At 59.9% G+C, this 18,080-nt stretch overlaps 1 protein-coding gene across 3 annotated transcripts; it reads left to right on the top strand.

The window, feature by feature from the left end:
• Positions 1–228: 228 nt before the first annotated feature.
• On the top strand, positions 229–16,283 carry MNT (MAX network transcriptional repressor). Of its 3 annotated transcripts, none has more exons than XM_088828774.1 (6): positions 235–688; positions 6,268–6,847; positions 7,389–7,430; positions 7,578–7,689; positions 12,469–12,661; positions 12,795–16,283. In XM_088828774.1, the coding sequence occupies exons 1-6, from the start codon at positions 616–618 to the stop codon at positions 13,544–13,546; spliced, it is 1,752 nt and encodes a 583-aa protein (XP_088684900.1). In that variant the 5' UTR covers positions 235–615; the 3' UTR covers positions 13,547–16,283. The 3 variants fall into 3 exon arrangements, with proteins under 3 accessions (XP_088684901.1, XP_088684900.1, XP_088684902.1); XM_088828776.1 differs by having other exon boundaries at positions 236–731; XM_088828775.1 differs by lacking the exon at positions 7,389–7,430 and having other exon boundaries at positions 229–688.
• The last annotated feature ends 1,797 nt before the right edge of the window (positions 16,284–18,080 follow it).

The following is an 18,080-nucleotide window of genomic DNA, read 5'->3' as shown; positions in this document are numbered from 1 at the left end:
GGGCGGGGCGAGGCGGGAGAGCGGAAATGCAGGGCGCGAACCCGGCTGGAGCTTCTCCCACCCCCACCCAGGCCACGTGTGCGCGCGCGGTCTCGAGTGGGCGGGGCCAGGCCGCCTGGGGCCCCGCCCCTCCCTTCTTGAGACGCCGGGGCCCTACGGGCGGGGGCTCCGGTCCGGGCTTTGGCTGCGGCCCCGGTGTAGTAGCGGGGGCGGCGGCCGGGGGCAGCGCGGCTCCTTCCCTTGTTGTGTGTGTCTGTGCCTCCTCGCCATCTTGTTGCAAAGCCTTTTCTTGTCGGCGGGACTCCTGGGGGCCGCGGGGCGGGAGGCATCAGAAGGGAGGAAGAGAGGGAGGGGAAGGAGGGAGGCAGTGCCGCCTTTTTTTTTTTTGTGCATCAGATTTTTTTTTAATTTGCAAATTACATTTGCAAATATCTGGGGAGACATTGATTTTTCTTCCTGAGCTCCCCCGTTCTTCCCTGCGGAGTGCGCTGCGCCGCCCAGTCCTGTCGCCCCCCGGAGGTGATCCCTCCCTCCTGCCTGCCCGCCAGCCTGACCTGTGCCCGGCTCGCGGGCCGCAGTCTCGGCCCCGGCGCGCCCCCGGCAGCTCTCGGCGCGATGAGCATAGAGACGCTACTGGAGGCGGCCCGCTTCCTGGAATGGCAAGCACAGCAACAACAGAGAGCACGTGGTGAGCGGCCGGGCTGGGCCCCTGGGGCACCAGGGAAGGGGAGGTGAGCGACCCCGGTCCCCGAGCCTACGCGAAACCGCGCGCGGTACCCGTTCCCAGGCGGCCCGCGAAGCCGGGCAGTGCAAAGATCCGCGCAAGAGCCGCCGCCCGGGGAGGAGTGTTGTGGGCAGTGAAATTAATTAATGAATTCATTAACATGCAGCGAGGGACCCGGCTCCTGTAGGCGCCACCCCAACTGCCTACCACCTCTTGTGCACCTTTCACGGGGGTCTCTTTTGCTGTGGGCCAGCTGTGCCTCGGTAGAGATGAAGATGTGCGAGCCGGGGGGGGCGGTGTGGGGTGAGGAATGGTGTTGCGTGGGGGTGGTAGACCAGCGCCTGTGTGCGTGTATGCACGGGGGTATGTGTGATGCGAACCTCGATGAGAGCGGATGGACGGACGTGTACACGGGCGAGTGTCTAATGCACACGAGTGGGCGTGTGTGTAACGGAGTGGGGGGTGGAATTACTCTACGCGGAGCAGCTCCCCGGCTTCCCTGGCCCTGTGGGGAGGGTGCGGGGGGCGCTCCCAGCAGATCTACGCGCCGCTTGGGGCGGAGGCGGCCTTTGCAGAATGAAATGACATCGCGTGTCTTATGATCCTGGCCAGCCCCGCCTGACCCCGCCTCCCAAAGCTGGGCTGGGTCGCGCGACAGGGGTTTGGGTGAGAGCCGAGCTGATTGGACATCTGCGAGACGGCCCGCAGGTCGCCGGGGGCAGACACCGGGCCCCCCTTGCTGCGCCCCACTTTAGCCGGTGTGGAATGTGGCGTGTCTACGCGTTCCAAACCCGCTCTCGGCTGGAATGTTGCGTGTGCCTGCGTTCCAAGCCCGTTGGTTACACCGGGTGGTGACGTGGACCGGCCCCGCCCCCGACCACGTGCACGGGGGACACTCCCGCTGGGGACTGCGCGGCCCAGCCCCTCCCCGCAGCCTAGAGCTCGGCTGGGGGCGGGGTCTGGGCGGGGCTGACGAGGGGCCTTGCGCCGGGTTGGGCCCTGGCTCTGGCCGCTGGGCATCTGCCTGGTAGAGCCTTTGCCCTACGTGGGAGGAGCCGAGCTCACCTGTCGGTTCTCGCCCCGGCCTCCCGTTTTTGCTCCTGGGGCGAGGGCAACCCTCAGAATCTCCGAGCGACAGGATATATAGAGCTCACATGCTCCCACTAACCTCACCCCACAAAACGTTCTCACCAGGACCCCCTGGCAGCACCCCTGACCGCGAAGTGAAATGAGCGGGCAAGAAAGGGCAAACTTTGGTGCTCTCTGAGCAGCGGGGAGACGGAGATTTCAGATGCCCTTATCTCCACGCGCCCTTGTTGGTGGCCCCAGCTTCAGGGTGCTGCAGAAATAGGGGGCCAGCGGAAGACCTCCGTTTTCCGGACTGCTGCGAGGGTCGCAGCCCTGGATCGGCGGCGTGTGTGCAGTATCCGGGGACTGCTGCCCCCTCCAGCCCTCCCCCCAGCCCCCGGTCGGGTGGGTTGTGGTGGAGAGAGTGCTTCGCCCTCCTTTCCTTTCTGCCTATTGTTGCTTCAATGATGAGTCATGCAGGAGGTAGTAGTGTGTGTTGTGTGCGCGCGCGCGCCTGCAGCGTGTACCGCCGCGGCGGCGGGCGGGGGGAGTAGCAGCGGGCCAGGGGCGGGGGAGCCGCGGGTCCGCCGGCCGAGTCGGTTCGTCCGGCCTCTCAAGGTCAAGAGTCACTTGAGATACGCGAGACTGAGAATGCTTGGGTTTTCGGAACTGAGGGGTCAGGACGTCGGCTCCCGCGCCCCTCCCCCTTTCTTCGAGGTCCAGATCAGGGTCAGGCGGTGGACAGTACAGGTGGTGACCGAGGCTGTCCTGAGTGCGGGACCGGCGGCTCCGGGAGGAGCGTGCGCAAGATTTGGATTGAGTCACCTGCTGCCGCCATCCACAGTGCAATTCAGGAGTCCCTATTGTGTCCCCGCCGTGTACCGCCCACTGTGCTAGAGGCAGCAGGATTGACCAAAAGAACACTCACTTCACCTTCACTTACCCGCAGGCTGGTTGGCCGTGTGAGGGGAGAAACGCTCACTGTCCGCGTCTACCACCCGTTCCGAAATCAGTCAGTCCAGAGCTGAGTAAGAATCAGCAAGGATGACGTCTGCAACACTTGGAAGGAACCTGGGGATGGCTCTCGCTAAGAAGTTGTAGCGCCCTGCCCCTCCCCCAGGTGGTGAGAACTGGAGGCAGGCAGTTAAGGCTTCTTGGTGGAGCAGGACGTCTTAGGGGATGGATGGATGGATGCTGGAAAGCCAGATTTACTCCCAAAACTCATGTACAGATAGCTTGACTTGGCTGCAGCAGCCTAATCTCTAGAATTCATTTTTTGCTCCTACTAGAGGTTTTGTTCTCTAAGTTGGGGTGGCAAGAAATGGAAGAGAAGTGGGGGTGCTGCTGGGGAGCTTGCTTTCTGGTGGGTGTGTATCCGATGGGTAGCCCTGAACAGGGATCCTCTTGTTTGGGCCCCCATTCAACTTCAAGCCTCAAATGACTGTTTTCTGACCTAGACCAGCTACTCTGTTCACATGATGAGTCCAAGGATGTGTGTGCACTTTCATGTTGGTACACGAGGGGAGAGAGGAAAGGGCGAGGCACGAGGCCATCTGGTGGTCAGCATGGAGGCCTGGTCATTTCTTTCAATCGTAGAAGTTGACTCAAATGGGACCCTCTTCTGAGCTAGTCCCACCCTGTGCCTGCCTTGTGCACCCATGTCCCTATTACATGTAGAAGGGGAGAACTCCCCCGAACACTGGAGGGCCCCAGCTGTGTGCTGGCTGAGGTCCTGGGCCACAGTGGCTTCGGGGAAGCTCAAAGCCTGTACTCGCCATTGGGGGCTATAGCCTTGGCCCCCCAGGTCACCCAGAAGGGTGGTGCTCAGCTCTCTGGTGGCAGCCTCTGGGCAGAGCCCAGGGAAGGTGGCAGAGTATGTGTGCGCATGTATGGGAGTGAGAAGGGGGTGCACCCAAGGGTGCGGCGGAGCAGTAAAGAGCTGAAACCCTCATCGCTAAAACCCGCTTGCTCTCCAGAGTTTCCCTCTTCCCGGCACACAGGAGGAGGGTCGATTCTGGGCAAGGGATAGGCCAGAACAGGTCAGGAGGAGGCAGGAGGCTTTAGTGGGCTGGGTCTGGCCTGGGCTGCCCCCCTCTTCAGCATCAGTTAAGCCTTTTCATGCTGATCCAGGTGTGCTAGAGCTTGGCCATTCACCTGGGCCCTTCCTGGCACCTGTGAGCCTGGCACCTGCCTGGCTCCGGAAGAGAGAGGGTATATGAGAAGGAGGTTGCCATCTTCTGGTGGAGCTTTGGAGTTGCCTTAAGACCTGGGGAATACAAGAAAGGAAATACAAGGAATCTGAGGTTTGCCTCCATTCTGGGTTCCCAGAGTGCCTGACCTTGGGGCCTGAGGCCCTGTCTGTCGCCCTGCTTGTGGGAGAGGGGCACACTTGCCCTGAGGCCAGTGAAAGCCCAGGTCTATGGCTCAAAGGAATGGAGGTAGGGCTGTGTTGGGCTCCGGGACCTTGTCTTGGGGTTGGGGTCTGGGGAGGTGCAGAGTGGACTGGGGGTGTCCTGGGCTGGGCCTGAGAAGGTCTCCTTGACTGAATTCAGCAGGTTTCTTTCCCAGTGTGAAAAGGGGAGCCCAGAGGGCGGCTTTTCTCCAGGGCCGCAAAGGAAGCCAGTGTTGGTGGCGTAAAGAAGCAGGCCGGTGCAGGCTGGTCAGCTTCCCTTCCTGAGGGGCCGGAGGAGACACGGAAGAGGCTGCGCTTGCTGACTCCAGCCCTTGAATGCTGGCTGCTGGGAAACCACTGAGCGCTTCCCCTCTCAGAACACTTCCCCCTACTTCCTCCTGCGCCTCTTCTTCTCTGCAGGAGGGAGGGGCTCTGAGCAGGCCTGGCTCACACACCAGTGGTTGACTGGCCAAAGAGCCCTGAGGCCGCATGTTTTCTGGGGTCCCTGGCCCAAAGACCTGTGGAGAGGGTGATGCTGTCCTCCCTTACAGGGGCACTTGGCCAACCTCGCCCCCCACAACCCCACCCCTTGTGGGCGGTGGTGTGTCTGGGGTGTGTCAGCCTTGTGCTGTCAGCTCTGTTAGTCAGCAGTGTGGTGAATCGGGCAGGAGGGGAGGGCTGGCCTGCTCCCTGGCCCGTGGGGTGGTGGGGCTGCTTCAGTGGCAGGGCCCTGGCCCCAGCCTATAGCCAGGGAACTGGAATGGTGGGACCTGGGAGGGGATGGGGCAGGGTGGGGATGGAGAGGGGCGTCTTGATCAGGAGGGGCCTCTCCCTTGGCCCTGTTCTGCACCCACTGCTGAGCAGGCCTCCCCCTCTGGCAGGGCTTTCAGCAGAGATGCTGAACTGAGGCGTGCAAGGTTCTTGGAACTCCTTGCCTTGTTCAACCCCTGTTAAAAAACCCTGCTTTCCTTTCTGCTTGCCTCTTCCTTTTCTAGTCTGCTGCTGGTAGTGGTGGAATAAGTTCCATCACAACCAAGGGCAGAGAAGGACCAGGAGCACGTGGGGTATAGACCTTGATTGAGGAAACAGGCTCTGGGACCTAGCCTGGCAGTCCTGAGTCCTGGGCCTTGTTGTCTCCCCTCCCCTCCCACCCCTCCCCAGTGTGGGGCTCTTGTGAGATACACGGGTGTAGGGGGTGTGTGTGTGTTTGCAGCATGACCCTCAACAAATCATTTTGCCTCTTAGAGCTACTCTGTCTCATCTGTGAAATGAAGGTAAGGCCTGCCCTCTAGACGGTAGCTCCCCAGAATCTAGGATTTGACTGTCTCTTCTCTTCTCCTGTGGAGCTTCCCTAATAGCTCAGTTGGTAAAGAATCCACCTGCAATGCAGGAGACCCCGGTTCGATTCCTGGATTGGGAAGATCCGCTGGAGAAGGGATAGGCTACCCACTCCAGTATTCTTGGGCGTCCCTCCTGGCACAGCTGGTAAAGAATCCACCTGCAATGCAGGAGACCCCGGTTCGATCCCTGGGTTGGGAAAATCCCCTGGAGAAGGGAAAGGCTACCCACTCCAGTATTCTGGCCTGGAGAATTCCATGGACTGTATAGTCCATGGGGTTGCAAAGAGTCGGACACAACTGAGCGACTTGCACTTTCTCTCTTCCTATGGTTGCCTGTGAGATCATTTGTGGACTGGCCTCTCCCGACCTCATCTAACACTTCTTCTCCTCAGCCTTGTTGCCCCTGTCCATCACCTGCGTAACACTTCAACCTGCAGGCCTCCTCCAGCACCCTCACTGACAGCTTCTGCTCTGTCTTTCCATAGCCCCTCTCTTCCCACTACCTGGGTCATTAATCCTGTGATTTGTCTTATGCCCCTCCTCCCCTGGTCTGTGAGCTCAACAGCAAGGACCAGGAGTCTGTTTTATTTGTTCACTGCTACCCGGTGCCTGGCTGGGTGTGGATGAGTGTGTGTATTTGTGGTGTCACTGGGTGCTCCCTGGCGTGGGGTCAGGATGGGTTACAGTTGGGGCGTCCAGGACGGCAGGCCCTGCTGAGAGACCGCTGTGTTCTCTCTGTGCAGAGGAACAGGAGAGGCTTCGCCTGGAGCGGGAGCGGGAGCAGGAGCAGAAGAAGGCCAGCAGCCTGGCCCGGCTGGCCCACACCATGCCAGTGGAGGAACCCCGCACTGAGGCACCGCCCTTGCCTCTGTCACCGCCGGCCCCTCCGCCAGCCCCCCCGCCACCACTGGCCACCCCCACCCCACTGACTGTCATTCCTATTCCTGTAGTGACCAACTCCCCTCAGCCTCTGCCTCCACCCCCGCCACTACCCCCCACGGCCCAGCCTCTGCCCCTGGCGCCTCGCCAGCCAGCCCTGGTCAGCACCCCTGGACTCAGCATTAAGGACCCCGCCCCCCTTCCCACCAGGCCCCAGGTGCCCACTCCTGCTCCTCTGCTGCCGGACTCCAAGGCCACCGTTCCGCCCACTGGCAGCCCCAAGCCCTTGCAGCCCCTGCCCACCCCCATCCTGACCATTGCGCCACACCCTGGAGTCCAGCCCCAGCTGGCTCCCCCACAGCCACCTCCATCCACGCTTGGGACCCTGAAGCTGGCACCCGCTGAAGAAGTCAAATCCAGCGAACAGAAGAAGAGGCCTGGGGGGTGAGTGAGGTGTGGCAGAGTGGGGGCTGGTGGGATGGAGAGAACTGCCCACAGCTCGGGCTGTGTGTGCAAGAGAAAGTGCCCTGCCAGCTAGCCTATCAGAGCCGCACCCTCCTATATCTGGATTTGTTCTCACTGTGCTGGGACCACCCCCACCCTGGGGAGTGGGGAATGGTCATTACCCTCTGTTGTTCTCAGGCTTCTCTGACCCCCCTCCAAGGTTGGGTCTAATGGCATCACCAGGCCTTTGGACCTCTGGGTGAGGGCCAGGGTCTACTGGCTATTTCTCCCAATCCCAGGAGCCCTTTACAGGTGCACGGGTGGAGTGGAATATGAAGGGGTTGTGAATTATGAGCCTACCCTTGCCCTCCAGAGGGTGTATGCACCAGAACACAGGGCCAACAGTTTTCATTGCTGCTTCTCTAGAGAGAGAATGTCAGGGACAAAAAGCCTGTGGCATTTGGGGAGGGTGGGGGCAGGGGGTGGGAAGGCCACCTAATTGGGCCCTCCTCCCTGAGCTCCCTGTCTGTCTGGATTTCAGAATCGGAACCAGAGAAGTCCACAACAAGCTGGAGAAGAACAGGTGTGTGTGTGTGTGTGTGTGTGAGCTTGTGACTCTGAGCCCACCCCGCCAGCTACCCGGAAGGTCCCATCCTTGGTCCCCAATATCTCCTTGGACCTTCCCTCCCGCCCCTGACGCAGGCTGACCCGCCCTGCTCCCTTTCCCCAGGAGGGCCCATCTCAAGGAATGCTTTGAGACCCTGAAGCGCAACATCCCCAACGTGGACGACAAGAAGACTTCGAATCTGAGCGTGTTGCGGACGGCGCTGCGGTACATTCAGGTATGCGGGGTGCTGGGGGAGAAGCTAGGCCCAGGGAAGGGCGGGAGACCGCCACCGCGCAAGCTGCCTGCACGCCCCGCCTCCCTGCACGCCCCGCCTCCCCCCTGTGGCCCCGCCCGCCTCCACGCGGGCGCCGAGCACATGGCCCGGCTGACGTCAGCGGGGCTCCCCACCCGGGTGGAGGCGGCGTGACCGGGGCGCGTGCGCGGGGGAGCGCTCGGCTCCCCTCCCCCGCCGGGTGGCCTCAAGGAGCCCCCCCCATCTGCACGGCCCCGCGACTCGGTGTCAGCCCGGAATCCGCCCCGCCTTACCGCCTGCTGCGCGCTACTGCCCGGCGAATGGGAAGGATGTAGGGCGACCGGTGCCTCCATCTCGCCCGCAGTGCTGGGCGGGAACCGGATTTGGTCCGAGACTCTACGTGGGGGGTGGGGGGTGCTGGGCGTGGCTCGTTTCCCACAGTGGAACCCATGAAATACGCCCCACCCCGCCGCGTGCCCATGACTTTTAGCCCAAAAGGATAAAGATCCTGGCAGTGAGCGCACGTAAATGCCACCTCCCGACTTTGGGGATTAAACCTTGGGGAAGGGGAAATGCGGCACTCTGGATGACGAGTAGTCCTGGGGGTCACCGAACCTAAAATCTTACGTTCTGCCTCCCCCAGGATTTAAAAGAAGCCCTTTTTCAAGGGGCCCTGCTTGCCTTGTGTCCCCTGCCTTTGGGCATTGGCTCCTCTCGGCCGTACGGGGAAGGGGGGTGCCCGCCAGATAAGACCGTTGCCATGACGGCCCAAGTTTCGGTTTCCCTGGAAACCGGCCGAGGGTTCCGCGTGCCGGGAAGGAGGCTGTGGGGGTGGGGCAGGCGGCCACGCTCGGCTGCCGCGGAGCCGGGAGGTAGCCGTGGAGGAGTGGAAGGGACTTAGGCCTCCCGGACTGCGGGGGCAGCTTCGGGGTCTCCCAGTCGGCGCTCTAGGGAAGCTTAGGGGGTGGGCGGCGTCACGGCTGCGGTGGGCCAGCCCTCCCCCGGCCTCGGCTGCGGGGTCACAGCCCCGAAGTAACCGGAGCCTGACTTGTTAAGGAGGCGGGCGGAGGAGCAGCCTCTGGACTACTCCCAGCCGGCAGCTCCCTCCCGCGAACGCGCGCCCTTCTGCCCGCCCTCCGGACGAGGGGGAGGGGCTGGCGCGACTCCAGGCCGCTTCCCGGCACGGGAGGGGCGGGTCTGGGTCCGCGGATTGGCGGGGCTGGGCAGGGGGCGGGACTCCTGCGCGCGGAGGGAGGGTGCGGCCAGTGGGGAGTGACGCAGCAAAGCCGGGTCCGCGTGGGTGCGCGCGTGCTCCGGGAGGGGCGGGGCCTCGTTGGTGGCCAGGGGAGGGGGAGGGGGCCCAGTGTCGAGTTTCAGAGGATCTCCGGGAGGGTGTTCTCTGGGATGTTTCTGCAGAACTCGGGCTGGAGACTTAAGTTGCTATTCCTTCAGCTACAGGAAATCATGTAGCCTGGAAGCAAACTCCTGCCTAAATTCGGCGACATTTTCTGTGAATATCGGTTTCCTTTTGTACTGCGATGATGCTAAAGTGGGAAAAAGTAATAGTATCTTTGTGGTAAGGACGTGAGGAGGATTGGCCATTTGTAAATAGTAACTTAATAGCAATTGTTGAGAAGAAGGATGGAACGGCGCGTTCCTCCCCGTATAGACGTACTTAGGGCAGAAAGCCTTGATTGCGAGATGGTGGATTTGAAAGTACATCAGAAATAAGGGACTCAGTAGAACCAGCAGATTTGGGATACGGGCCTGGCCCGAGTGGGAAGCAAGGTGGACCCTAGCTGTCCGTAAAAGATACTTGTCCTGGGGCTGGCATCGGAAGCAGAGATGCTGGGAAATGTAACAAGGTTCTCCATAAACCTTCAACTTCATTTATTCGTTCACTCGTTCCGGTTTTTTTGGACAGCCCTGTGTCTCATTAGGCGGATAAAAAGTGGGGAGCAAGGGGAAAATTGCAGATCTCTGTCTTTAGGTTTGGTCTTGCTGCAGATTATAAAATAACCAAGCAGAGGAATCTGCTCCAAGGGCATAGTCGGGACATAGGGGTCACAGCATATGTTCTGGGGAATTGGGGAAGTTGCTGCTGAGGAAAGGGCCTTTGAGCTGGGACCTGAAGGCCAGGGTGACCAAGACAAGTGCGGGGCAGAGAGCCCAGCATAGGCCAGAGTTTTTCCAGTAGGAGGGAGCAGGATGCATTTTGGAAGTTGAACGTGGTCAGGACGGTTGCTATGCTGAGATAGGAGTTGGAAGGGGGTACCAGAGAGACCATAGAGGGGGTGGAGACTGAGGACTTTGGTTGTGTGCTGAGGGAGAAAGCTTTGGCAAGGCTGTAGCCCCCAGCCAGAGCCACAGTGCCTTGGAGGTAAAGGATTTGAAGAAAGTTCTCAGAGACGTGGACAGAAACAGGAAGTGGGGTAGGCAGGTACCAAACAACACATCCAGTCTTAGAAAGGAAATGGGCTTAAAATGAAACAATAGGGACAAAAGTTAGACCTTGGGAAAACTTTCCAGGGATGTCTAGACCTGTGGAGAACTGGACTAGGTGAGAAGTGGGGGTTTTGGCTCCTGATTAATTCTCTCTGAGCCGGCAGTCAGCCGGCCCCACTAGTGCATAGAGTTCAGGACAGGCCTGAGGGCTGACTCACCCCACACCTGGTGATCGTCGTGGCTCGTTCCGATGGCCTGTCTACCACTGGCCTCTCAGGGTAGGGGGAGTGGGGCAATGGGGGAGCTTTCTGGCAGAGATGTGGGGGAGGCAGGTTAATCTTGAAGCCAGGGTGATAGAGAGGGCTGAGTGTGGCCTGGGACTGGCAACAAGTGTAAAAAGTGTAAAGCTGCTGGCTTTCAGGTCAGTGCACAGCACGGCGTGTCCGGGTTACATGTCACAAGCACTAGTGGCTTGAGGCGTCTCTGACCAGTGAGGCCAGGAATGCAAGGAGCATGGGGCTCAGGAGGGAGTGTGGGGAAGTTGGGCCTAGTCCTTGTGTGGAGCTGAAGACTTGCGTGCCCAGGAGGTCAGGTGAACAGTTGGGAAAGGCTGTTGCAAAACTGCCTGAAGGAAATGGAGTCAGGGGAAGCTCAAGTCTAACGAGAGACTGTGATTCTTCTGTGATGATGAGGAGAGACGTGGTAGAGGTGGGGACTAACACCCTCCGTCCTCACAGGTGCTTGGCCAAGAGGTCACACATGGCTGTGTCCTGGCCCCCCCTGTGTCAGGGGATGTAAGCTAACCATAGAACAGTGTGTACACCTTTCACAGGGTTGGACTGGGACAGCGTGTGTTGAGATGGAAAAACAAAACGGGAAATATTTAGGGGGTCGTGTGAACCAGTGTCAGTCTCTTTAAGGCTGACAGTCTGAACGCTTGGGGTGAGGGGTGGTGCGGTGCGGGGTGCCACTCTCAAGACGAGTGAGCCTGAGAGCAGGCTGGTGTACCCGAAGGACGTGAGAGGGGGCTGGGCTGTGGAGGAGCTCCGGCGGCAAAGACCTGGAGGGGTGAGGAGGGAGACGCATGGGGGTCTACACCTGGCCAGGACTGGCAGGCCTTGGCGACTAGAAGCTCGGGAGGTCAGGATTGTCCGTGTTGTCTGTTGGACCCTGCAGTCATGACATGCCTGGGCCAAGGAAAAGCTGGCCACGGCTAGGCCTGCGGGACTTAAAATGTATTGGTTTAATAAAGTTTCAGACAGGCGGTCACAGAGACCAAGGAAAGACAGTGCAGAAGGGAGTTGAAGAACAGGATAGGAGCTGGCCTTCCAGAGCTTCTAAGAAGCATCGGGCGAAGGGAAACTGGAGACCCTTCTGATGGGGGAGTGTGCCCTGTCTGGGCAGTGGGCATCTGGTACCTGTGGGAGGGTCAGCCCGAGAGGAGAGGCAGCCCGTGGCCCTGCAGGTGTGGAAGGGGAGATGGGGCAGCAGACAGGGAGCGCCCTCCCGTGTTCTGAGTGATGGGGATGGCCTCAGCGTCAAGCGGGGAGGAGCCTCTCCAGGGCGGCTCAGATGGAGGCCGAGGTGCTGTCCTCCCAAGAGCTGTTTCTCAGTGGCTGAGGCCGCTCAGGTGTAGGTGGGGAAGGAAGGCCACATCCCGGGGCCTGGGGAGTGTGGGAATAGAGCGATGTGCGAGGCAGCGCGGGTGGGCACTGTATGGAGGACGTGCGCAAGTCAGCAGCTGTTCAGGAGGAGATGGAGGTGGTCAAGGAGGTGAGATAGGGGTCTCAGAATCTGCTGACCGTCCTGCAAGGGTGTTGAAGTTAAGGAGACGAGTGAATGATGAAGGGAAAAAGGGCAGGATCGTCTGGGGAGCCTTGAGGAACGAGTTCTATGGAGGGTAGCTCGTGGCATCCGCATCCATAGCGACAGGATGGTGTGAATGGCAGTGCCGGTCTTGGACTCCGCCTGAGAAATCTCCTACCCTTTCTGCCCTTCTCTGCAGAATGGAGGGAGATGCTCCCAGGAGGGTGGCTGGGGCACGAGGCGACAAAGCCCCTCAGGACAGAGTCGATGTAGGGGTAGGGGAGGGACTGGCCTGAATCTGCACCTGCTTGCGGGCCTGCAGTCTGTCCCCAGATGCTGGGCCTCCTTAGGTGGAGCCATGGACCAAGAGGCAGGTGTGGTCTCCCGCAGCCCCCTGGCAGCCTGGGCCCCCGATCCGCAGGTGAGGGAGGGTGAAGGAGGTGTTGGCGGCACCATGGGCCCTGTGGCTCCTGCTCAGGGTATCTTGCTGTTACTTGCCCTGTTCTCCAGTCCCTGAAGAGGAAGGAAAAAGAATACGAGCACGAGATGGAGAGGCTGGCGCGGGAGAAGATTGCCACGCAGCAGCGGCTGGCGGAGCTGAAGCATGAGCTAAGCCAGTGGATGGATGTGCTGGAGATCGACCGCGTGCTCCGGCAGACGGGCCAGCCCGAGGACGACCAGGCCTCCACCTCCACCGCTTCCGGTGAGCCCCGCCCGCCCCACGTCGCCCCCACCCTCAGCGCCGTGACATCCCCAGAGCCCCGGGGGCATCTGCTTCCCCAGGCTCTTGTTCCCCAGCCCTTCTGACCGGCCCCTCCCCGCGTGTCCCTCCACAGAGGGTGAGGACAACATAGACGAGGACATGGAGGAGGACCACGCTGGCCTGGGCCCACATAAGCTGAGCCACCGCCCCCACCCGGAGCTGCCGAAGCCACCGCCCAGCACAGCCCCCGCGCCGCCGCACCCACACCCGCACGCCCAGCCTGTGGCCCTGTCTCCTGCCCACCTGCCTGGGCAGCAGCCCCCGCCACAGCAGAAGACACCTCTACCAGCCCCTCCACCCCCACCAGCGGCCCCGACCCAAACGTTGGTGCCCGCCCCGGCCCATCTCGTGGCCGCAGCTGGGGGAGGCTCCACAGTCATTGCCCACACTGCCACCACCCACGCCTCAGTCATCCAGACTGTGAACCACGTTCTCCAGGGGCCGGGCGGCAAGCACATTGCCCACATCGCGCCCTCAGCCCCCAGCCCCGCCGTGCAGCTGGCGCCGGCCACGCCCCCCATCAGCCACATCACGGTGCACCCTGCTGCCCTCAACCACGTGGCCCACCTTGGCTCCCAGCTGCCCCTGTACCCGCAGCCTGTGGCGGTGAGCCAGCCGGTGGCCGTGAGCCACATCGCCCACACCCTCTCACACCAGCAAGTGAATGGCACAGCTGGGCTGGGGCCCCCTGCCACGGTCATGGCGAAGCCAGCTGTGGGGGCTCAGGTGGTGCACCACCCCCAGTTGGTGGGCCAGACAGTGCTTAACCCTGTGACCATGGTCACCATGCCCTCCTTCCCGGTCAGCACGCTCAAGCTGGCTTGAGGATGAGGCCACTCAGAGGCCCCCAGCGGGGACAGGGAGGGACACCTGTCCCCCACTCTCCCACCCACCAGCTCCACACATTCCAGCCAGGCCCAGCCCACCCCACCCATACCCACCCCCAGGCCTCCTAGGGGAAGGGGGTGCAGAGACTCTGAGCCAGGGGAGGGAGGGGGCCCAGGGAGCTGGGCACAGGGCAGGGGGTCACCCTGCTGCACAAGGACTTGACAGAGTGATGAGAGACGCTCTGGCCCACGTGCCGCCTGTCCGGCCTGGTACCCGCTCTGGGGCCGTTCCCATCCCCCACCCATCCCCTGACACCAGTGCGATGTGGACGTGGTGTTCTTCCGCCTCCCCCGCCCTGCCCACCTTCCTGTGCTGCTGCTACTGCTATCACTCTGTCTGGTGAGACGGCTGGGCACCTGGGCCCTCCCCTCCTGAGCCTCAGCCTTCTCCTTCTAGGGTTCTGGAGGGGGACGTGGGGAAGCAGGACTCAAGGCAACTTGGCCCTGATATCCAGGGGGACTGGGGAGGGGGGCGAGCTCTGAGTACAGGGGACAGGTCCTAGGAGGTGGCTTGTGTGGTGTCCCTCCAGACAGGTGGGTACCCCGGCCTTGGGCTCTCCAGGCTGGTTGCAGTCATTGTGATTAATCATAACAAGCTAGTTAAGACAGTTCTCTACCAATAGTAAACCAAACCCAAGCCCTTGCCAAGCTTCCAATCCCCCACAACCGCCCTACTGCTGGGCTCCTGGCTTCAGGAGGGCAGATTGAGGGCAGGGGCGAGGAAGGAGGGGCTTGACTGTCTCCCTCAGCCACCTGCTGACCTCCAGCCGGGTCTGGCCTGAGAGGAGGGTGCGCTGGACCCTGCCCCATCCCTGGACTTGACTTTGGCTTCCAGAAGATAGAGAGGAAGCCTGGGCTCTGCTCCATGCTCTGCACTCCCTGGAGGGATGAGTGCGCCTGGACGCCTCCTGCTGCCTGAGAGACAGGACCAGAGTCTGGTCTGGGTTCCAGGAACCTGACGCCATGTGGGTGAGGTAATCAGGAGGTTATAGTCCAGGGGCTTGGCCCTGGGGACCTGTGGGGAGTGAGCATGGCCAGGCCATGGAGGACTGTTGCTTCTGCCCCAGCTTCCCCATCCCTGGGCTCATCTTTCTTTGCTCCGAACGAGGGGGCGCTGCTGTGTGCCACCGCCTTCCTGCGAGAGCCGCAGGCAGGGCTGAGCTTGGGGTGGTGGGGAGCGAGGGGGCCTGTGTGTGAGGGCCACTGCTCCCCATGCCTTCGCCTCAGCAGACTGCTTTGGCTGCTCTTTTTATGTGGGTATTTATTACAAGTGGCCTTGTGTCAGACACAGTTACACACGTGCACACTCGGCTCCCCACCTGGACGCACTCACCAGTGGCCTTTCAGAGTGTGTGGAGGTGGGGGGCCAGTGATCCTGGGTGTGAAGTTTGCAATGACAGGCTGGGGCGGGGCAGGGGGGTGGTCCCATGGTTCACAGAGGAGGCTGACAAAGGTCTTGGGTAGATTGAGCCACCTCGGAACTCCCTTTCAGTTTCTGGTCCTGGAGACCTCCCTGGAGACTGTTTCTTGTCTCCCGGGGTGGAGAGACTTACAGATACTTCAGAGGTTTCTAGGGCATGATGCTGTCCCCCCCAACCCCAATGCAGCCCCCACCTCACAAGCTTGCTGCCTTTCTGCACCTGCAGCCGCCGCCACTATCACCCTGTTTGCGGGGGAGCTGGTTTTACTCTTCCTGGTGTGATGACATTGGAAAGAGCAGAGAGAGAGGGGCAGGCCTGGCCCCCGGGAACAGAAGCACTGGCAAGCCGCCCTCCTCTCAGGCCTGCTCACCTTGAAACTGTTCTGTTAGCCAGTTGCCCCTCGGGCCTGCACAGATACCTCATCCGCCCGCCGCCCCCGTCCCTCCCCGCCCCCCACTGCAGCAGTGGGGGGCCTCGGAATCTAGTGCCGAATGACTATGTCCAGATTGGTGACGATGGGTGTTGTTGCTGTTGTTTTTGTTGTTCGTGAACGCTGTGATGCTGTGTGCCCGAGAGGGCAGCTGCCACCCAGCCCTTCCTTGGGCCTCTCCCCTCTGAGCGCTGTGGGGACCGCATCTGTCCTCACCCCATGGGACCACCTGCCTCTCCCCTCCCTAGCCCTTCCAGCCTGGGGGACGCGCGTGTGTGCACACGCGCGCGCACACACACACACACACATCTTACCTCTCATGCGTGTTTTACTTTTTGATGTTCAGAGTGGCTCACTGGCTGGGAGTCTTTACCTCGGGGAGAGGGGGAGGTTGGTTCCTAGGGGGGCCAAAGAAGGGCAGGGAATTCCTGGAAGGGAATTAGGGGATCACCATAACCCCTGCCCTCTCCAGGAACAGCTGCTTCTCCCCATCCCAGAGTCCCGCCCCCGCCCCCCACCCCCACAAAGAGGTGGCCCTTGTTTACAGTGAGGACTCGGTCACTGTGTCTCTGTTTCCTGAAATATAAATTGTAGCGACCCCAGACTGTAGAGATTTTTATGTGTTTGGATACATCTGCTGTGTGGGAAAACAAAAAACTACAAAAACCCTAATTTTGTACATATTGTATTTTTACTATGGAACTGTATTCTAGTGGCTGTTCATGCTCCAAGACATTAGGTATTGAGACATGAATACTATCCATGTAATAAGCACTTGCCTGGAATAAAATATAAAATTGAAATAAACCTGCACTGAAACCCGAGACGGAGCTGCCACCTGCAGCATCTGGGTCATTCTGTTGCAAAAGGAGACAGAGACCTTGAGGGAAAGAGCCCCAGCAAGAGGCGGCGTCTTTTTCCTGTTGAGGAATTGGGGTCTGGTAGATTCCAGGCTGATGGGTTTTGCAAAGATGACAAGGGACCTTCCAGTTCTGATCCCTTAGGCTCCATCCCCAACAGGCTCTGAGAACTGCAGCACTGGTCTTCCTCATACTTGTGCAATACTTTATACTTCCTCAAACCATTTTTCATAAACACTATCTTGTTTCATCTCTTAACAGCTCGGTGAAGTAAACAGACCAACAGCTAGCAGATAAGGAAACAGGTTTGAGGGCGGCTGAGTGACTTGTTAAGGTCACGTGACCAGCCAGGGCCTGTCTGGAGCTGCAGTCCGATGTCAGCTGGTGCAGAGCTGTCCCCAAGCACGTGCCACCCTGTCCCTGTCCCAGAGCTGGGGAATCCCAAGCTCCAGAAAGTTCCAGCACAAAAACTGGAGGGTCTGTGCACAGGAGAGCCTGATGCTTCCTGAGAGGGGGCTGCATGCACTCTTGGGGTTATAGTTAGAACAGGTCTTGGGGGAGGCGGTGTGTGTGCAATCTATAAGGCTGTCCTTACAAGAAGAGGAAGTAGGTCAGGGGTCAAAAAGCCATGTTCTAAGCTGGGCCTTGAAGACCTTTGACCCTATAACATCTTTTCTCCCCTGTGTAGAAGAAGTCAGCCATTTGGCCGGCCGGCAGGTGGGGAGGTTAGGGAGAGTAAGGTCAGGGAGCAGTCAGCTGGGCCAAGCCGTAGGCCAGCCATATCTGCTCTCCCTGAAACCGCAGCCCAGGGAACTGACTCCGCTCTTCTTCCTGGGGTGGGTCTGTCTGAGGTGTGTGGGGGCGTTATCTTGGGGAAGGGCCTGGTGGCCATCAATCACTTGGGGTCCCCTTCTCTGAAGACCTAATCTCAGGAAAGGCCAGGCCCAGTGCCCCTCCCCACTGCGTAACAATCCTGCCTGCTCATTTCATTTGTGACATGTTGGTTCCCTCTGCTGGTAGCTTCAGGAAGTGTTTGGTCACTTGCACTTCAGGGAAGGCCCAGGTTTCAGTTGAGTTCAGTTCAGTCGCTCAGTCGTGTCTGACTCTTTGCAACCCCATGAATCACAGCACGCCAGGCCTCCCTGTCCATCACCAACTCCAGGAATTCACTCAAACTCACGTCCATCGAGTCAGTGATGCCATCCAGCCATCTCCTCAGTGTCAGATGCTGTGCCCAGCACTAGGGTCAGAGATGAAGACTCTGCCCCTGTCAGTGATGACCCAGTATCCTCAGGGCTAGAGTACCCTGCTCATGCTTCCTGCTCCTCCTTTCCCTACACTGAGCCCTCAGCTGACCCATTTTGGCTGTGGGGTTCCCTCTGGCCCTAAGGGCCCAGCCAGGGTTCTGGGAGTGCCAGCACTTCTGGGTGGTGCAGAGAAGGGGTGGGACTGTATGAAGGAACCAACCACTTCCGGGCTAGTTCTCAGGGGTCTTTGGTGAGCTTTCAGGTGGTGTCAACAGCAGAGGGAATTTTTTCTTCTTTATTTTTAGAGGTGTTATCTACAATGCTGTGTTTCTGGTATACAGAAAAGCAATTCAGATATACACACACACACAGTTTTCATATTCTTTTTCATTATGATTTATTACGGGATATTGACTATAGTTCTCTATTTTATATATATATAGAGAATTTGTATCTACTCATCCCAAACTAGTTTGTCCATCCCCCACACCCTTTCCCCTTTGGTAACTTGGTT

Source organism: Moschus berezovskii, chromosome 20 (assembly GCF_049115385.1).
Source record: "Moschus berezovskii isolate FMDL1 chromosome 20, NW_MosBer_1.0, whole genome shotgun sequence".
Classification (NCBI taxonomy): domain Eukaryota; kingdom Metazoa; phylum Chordata; class Mammalia; order Artiodactyla; family Moschidae; genus Moschus; species Moschus berezovskii.
Note: the sequence above shows the minus strand (reverse complement) of the source record. Positions and strands in the feature narration are given on the sequence as shown.

Bases quoted from the DNA above. Each gene is read 5' to 3' on its own strand.
- MNT (XM_088828774.1), top strand. From the start codon at position 616: ATGAGCATAGAGACGCTACTGGAGGCGGCCCGCTTCCTGGAATGGCAA. The intron at 689-6,267 runs GTGAGCGGCCGG...CTCTCTGTGCAG, and splicing joins GCAACAACAGAGAGCACGTG to AGGAACAGGAGAGGCTTCGC. The intron at 7,690-12,468 runs GTATGCGGGGTG...CCTGTTCTCCAG, and splicing joins CGGCGCTGCGGTACATTCAG to TCCCTGAAGAGGAAGGAAAA.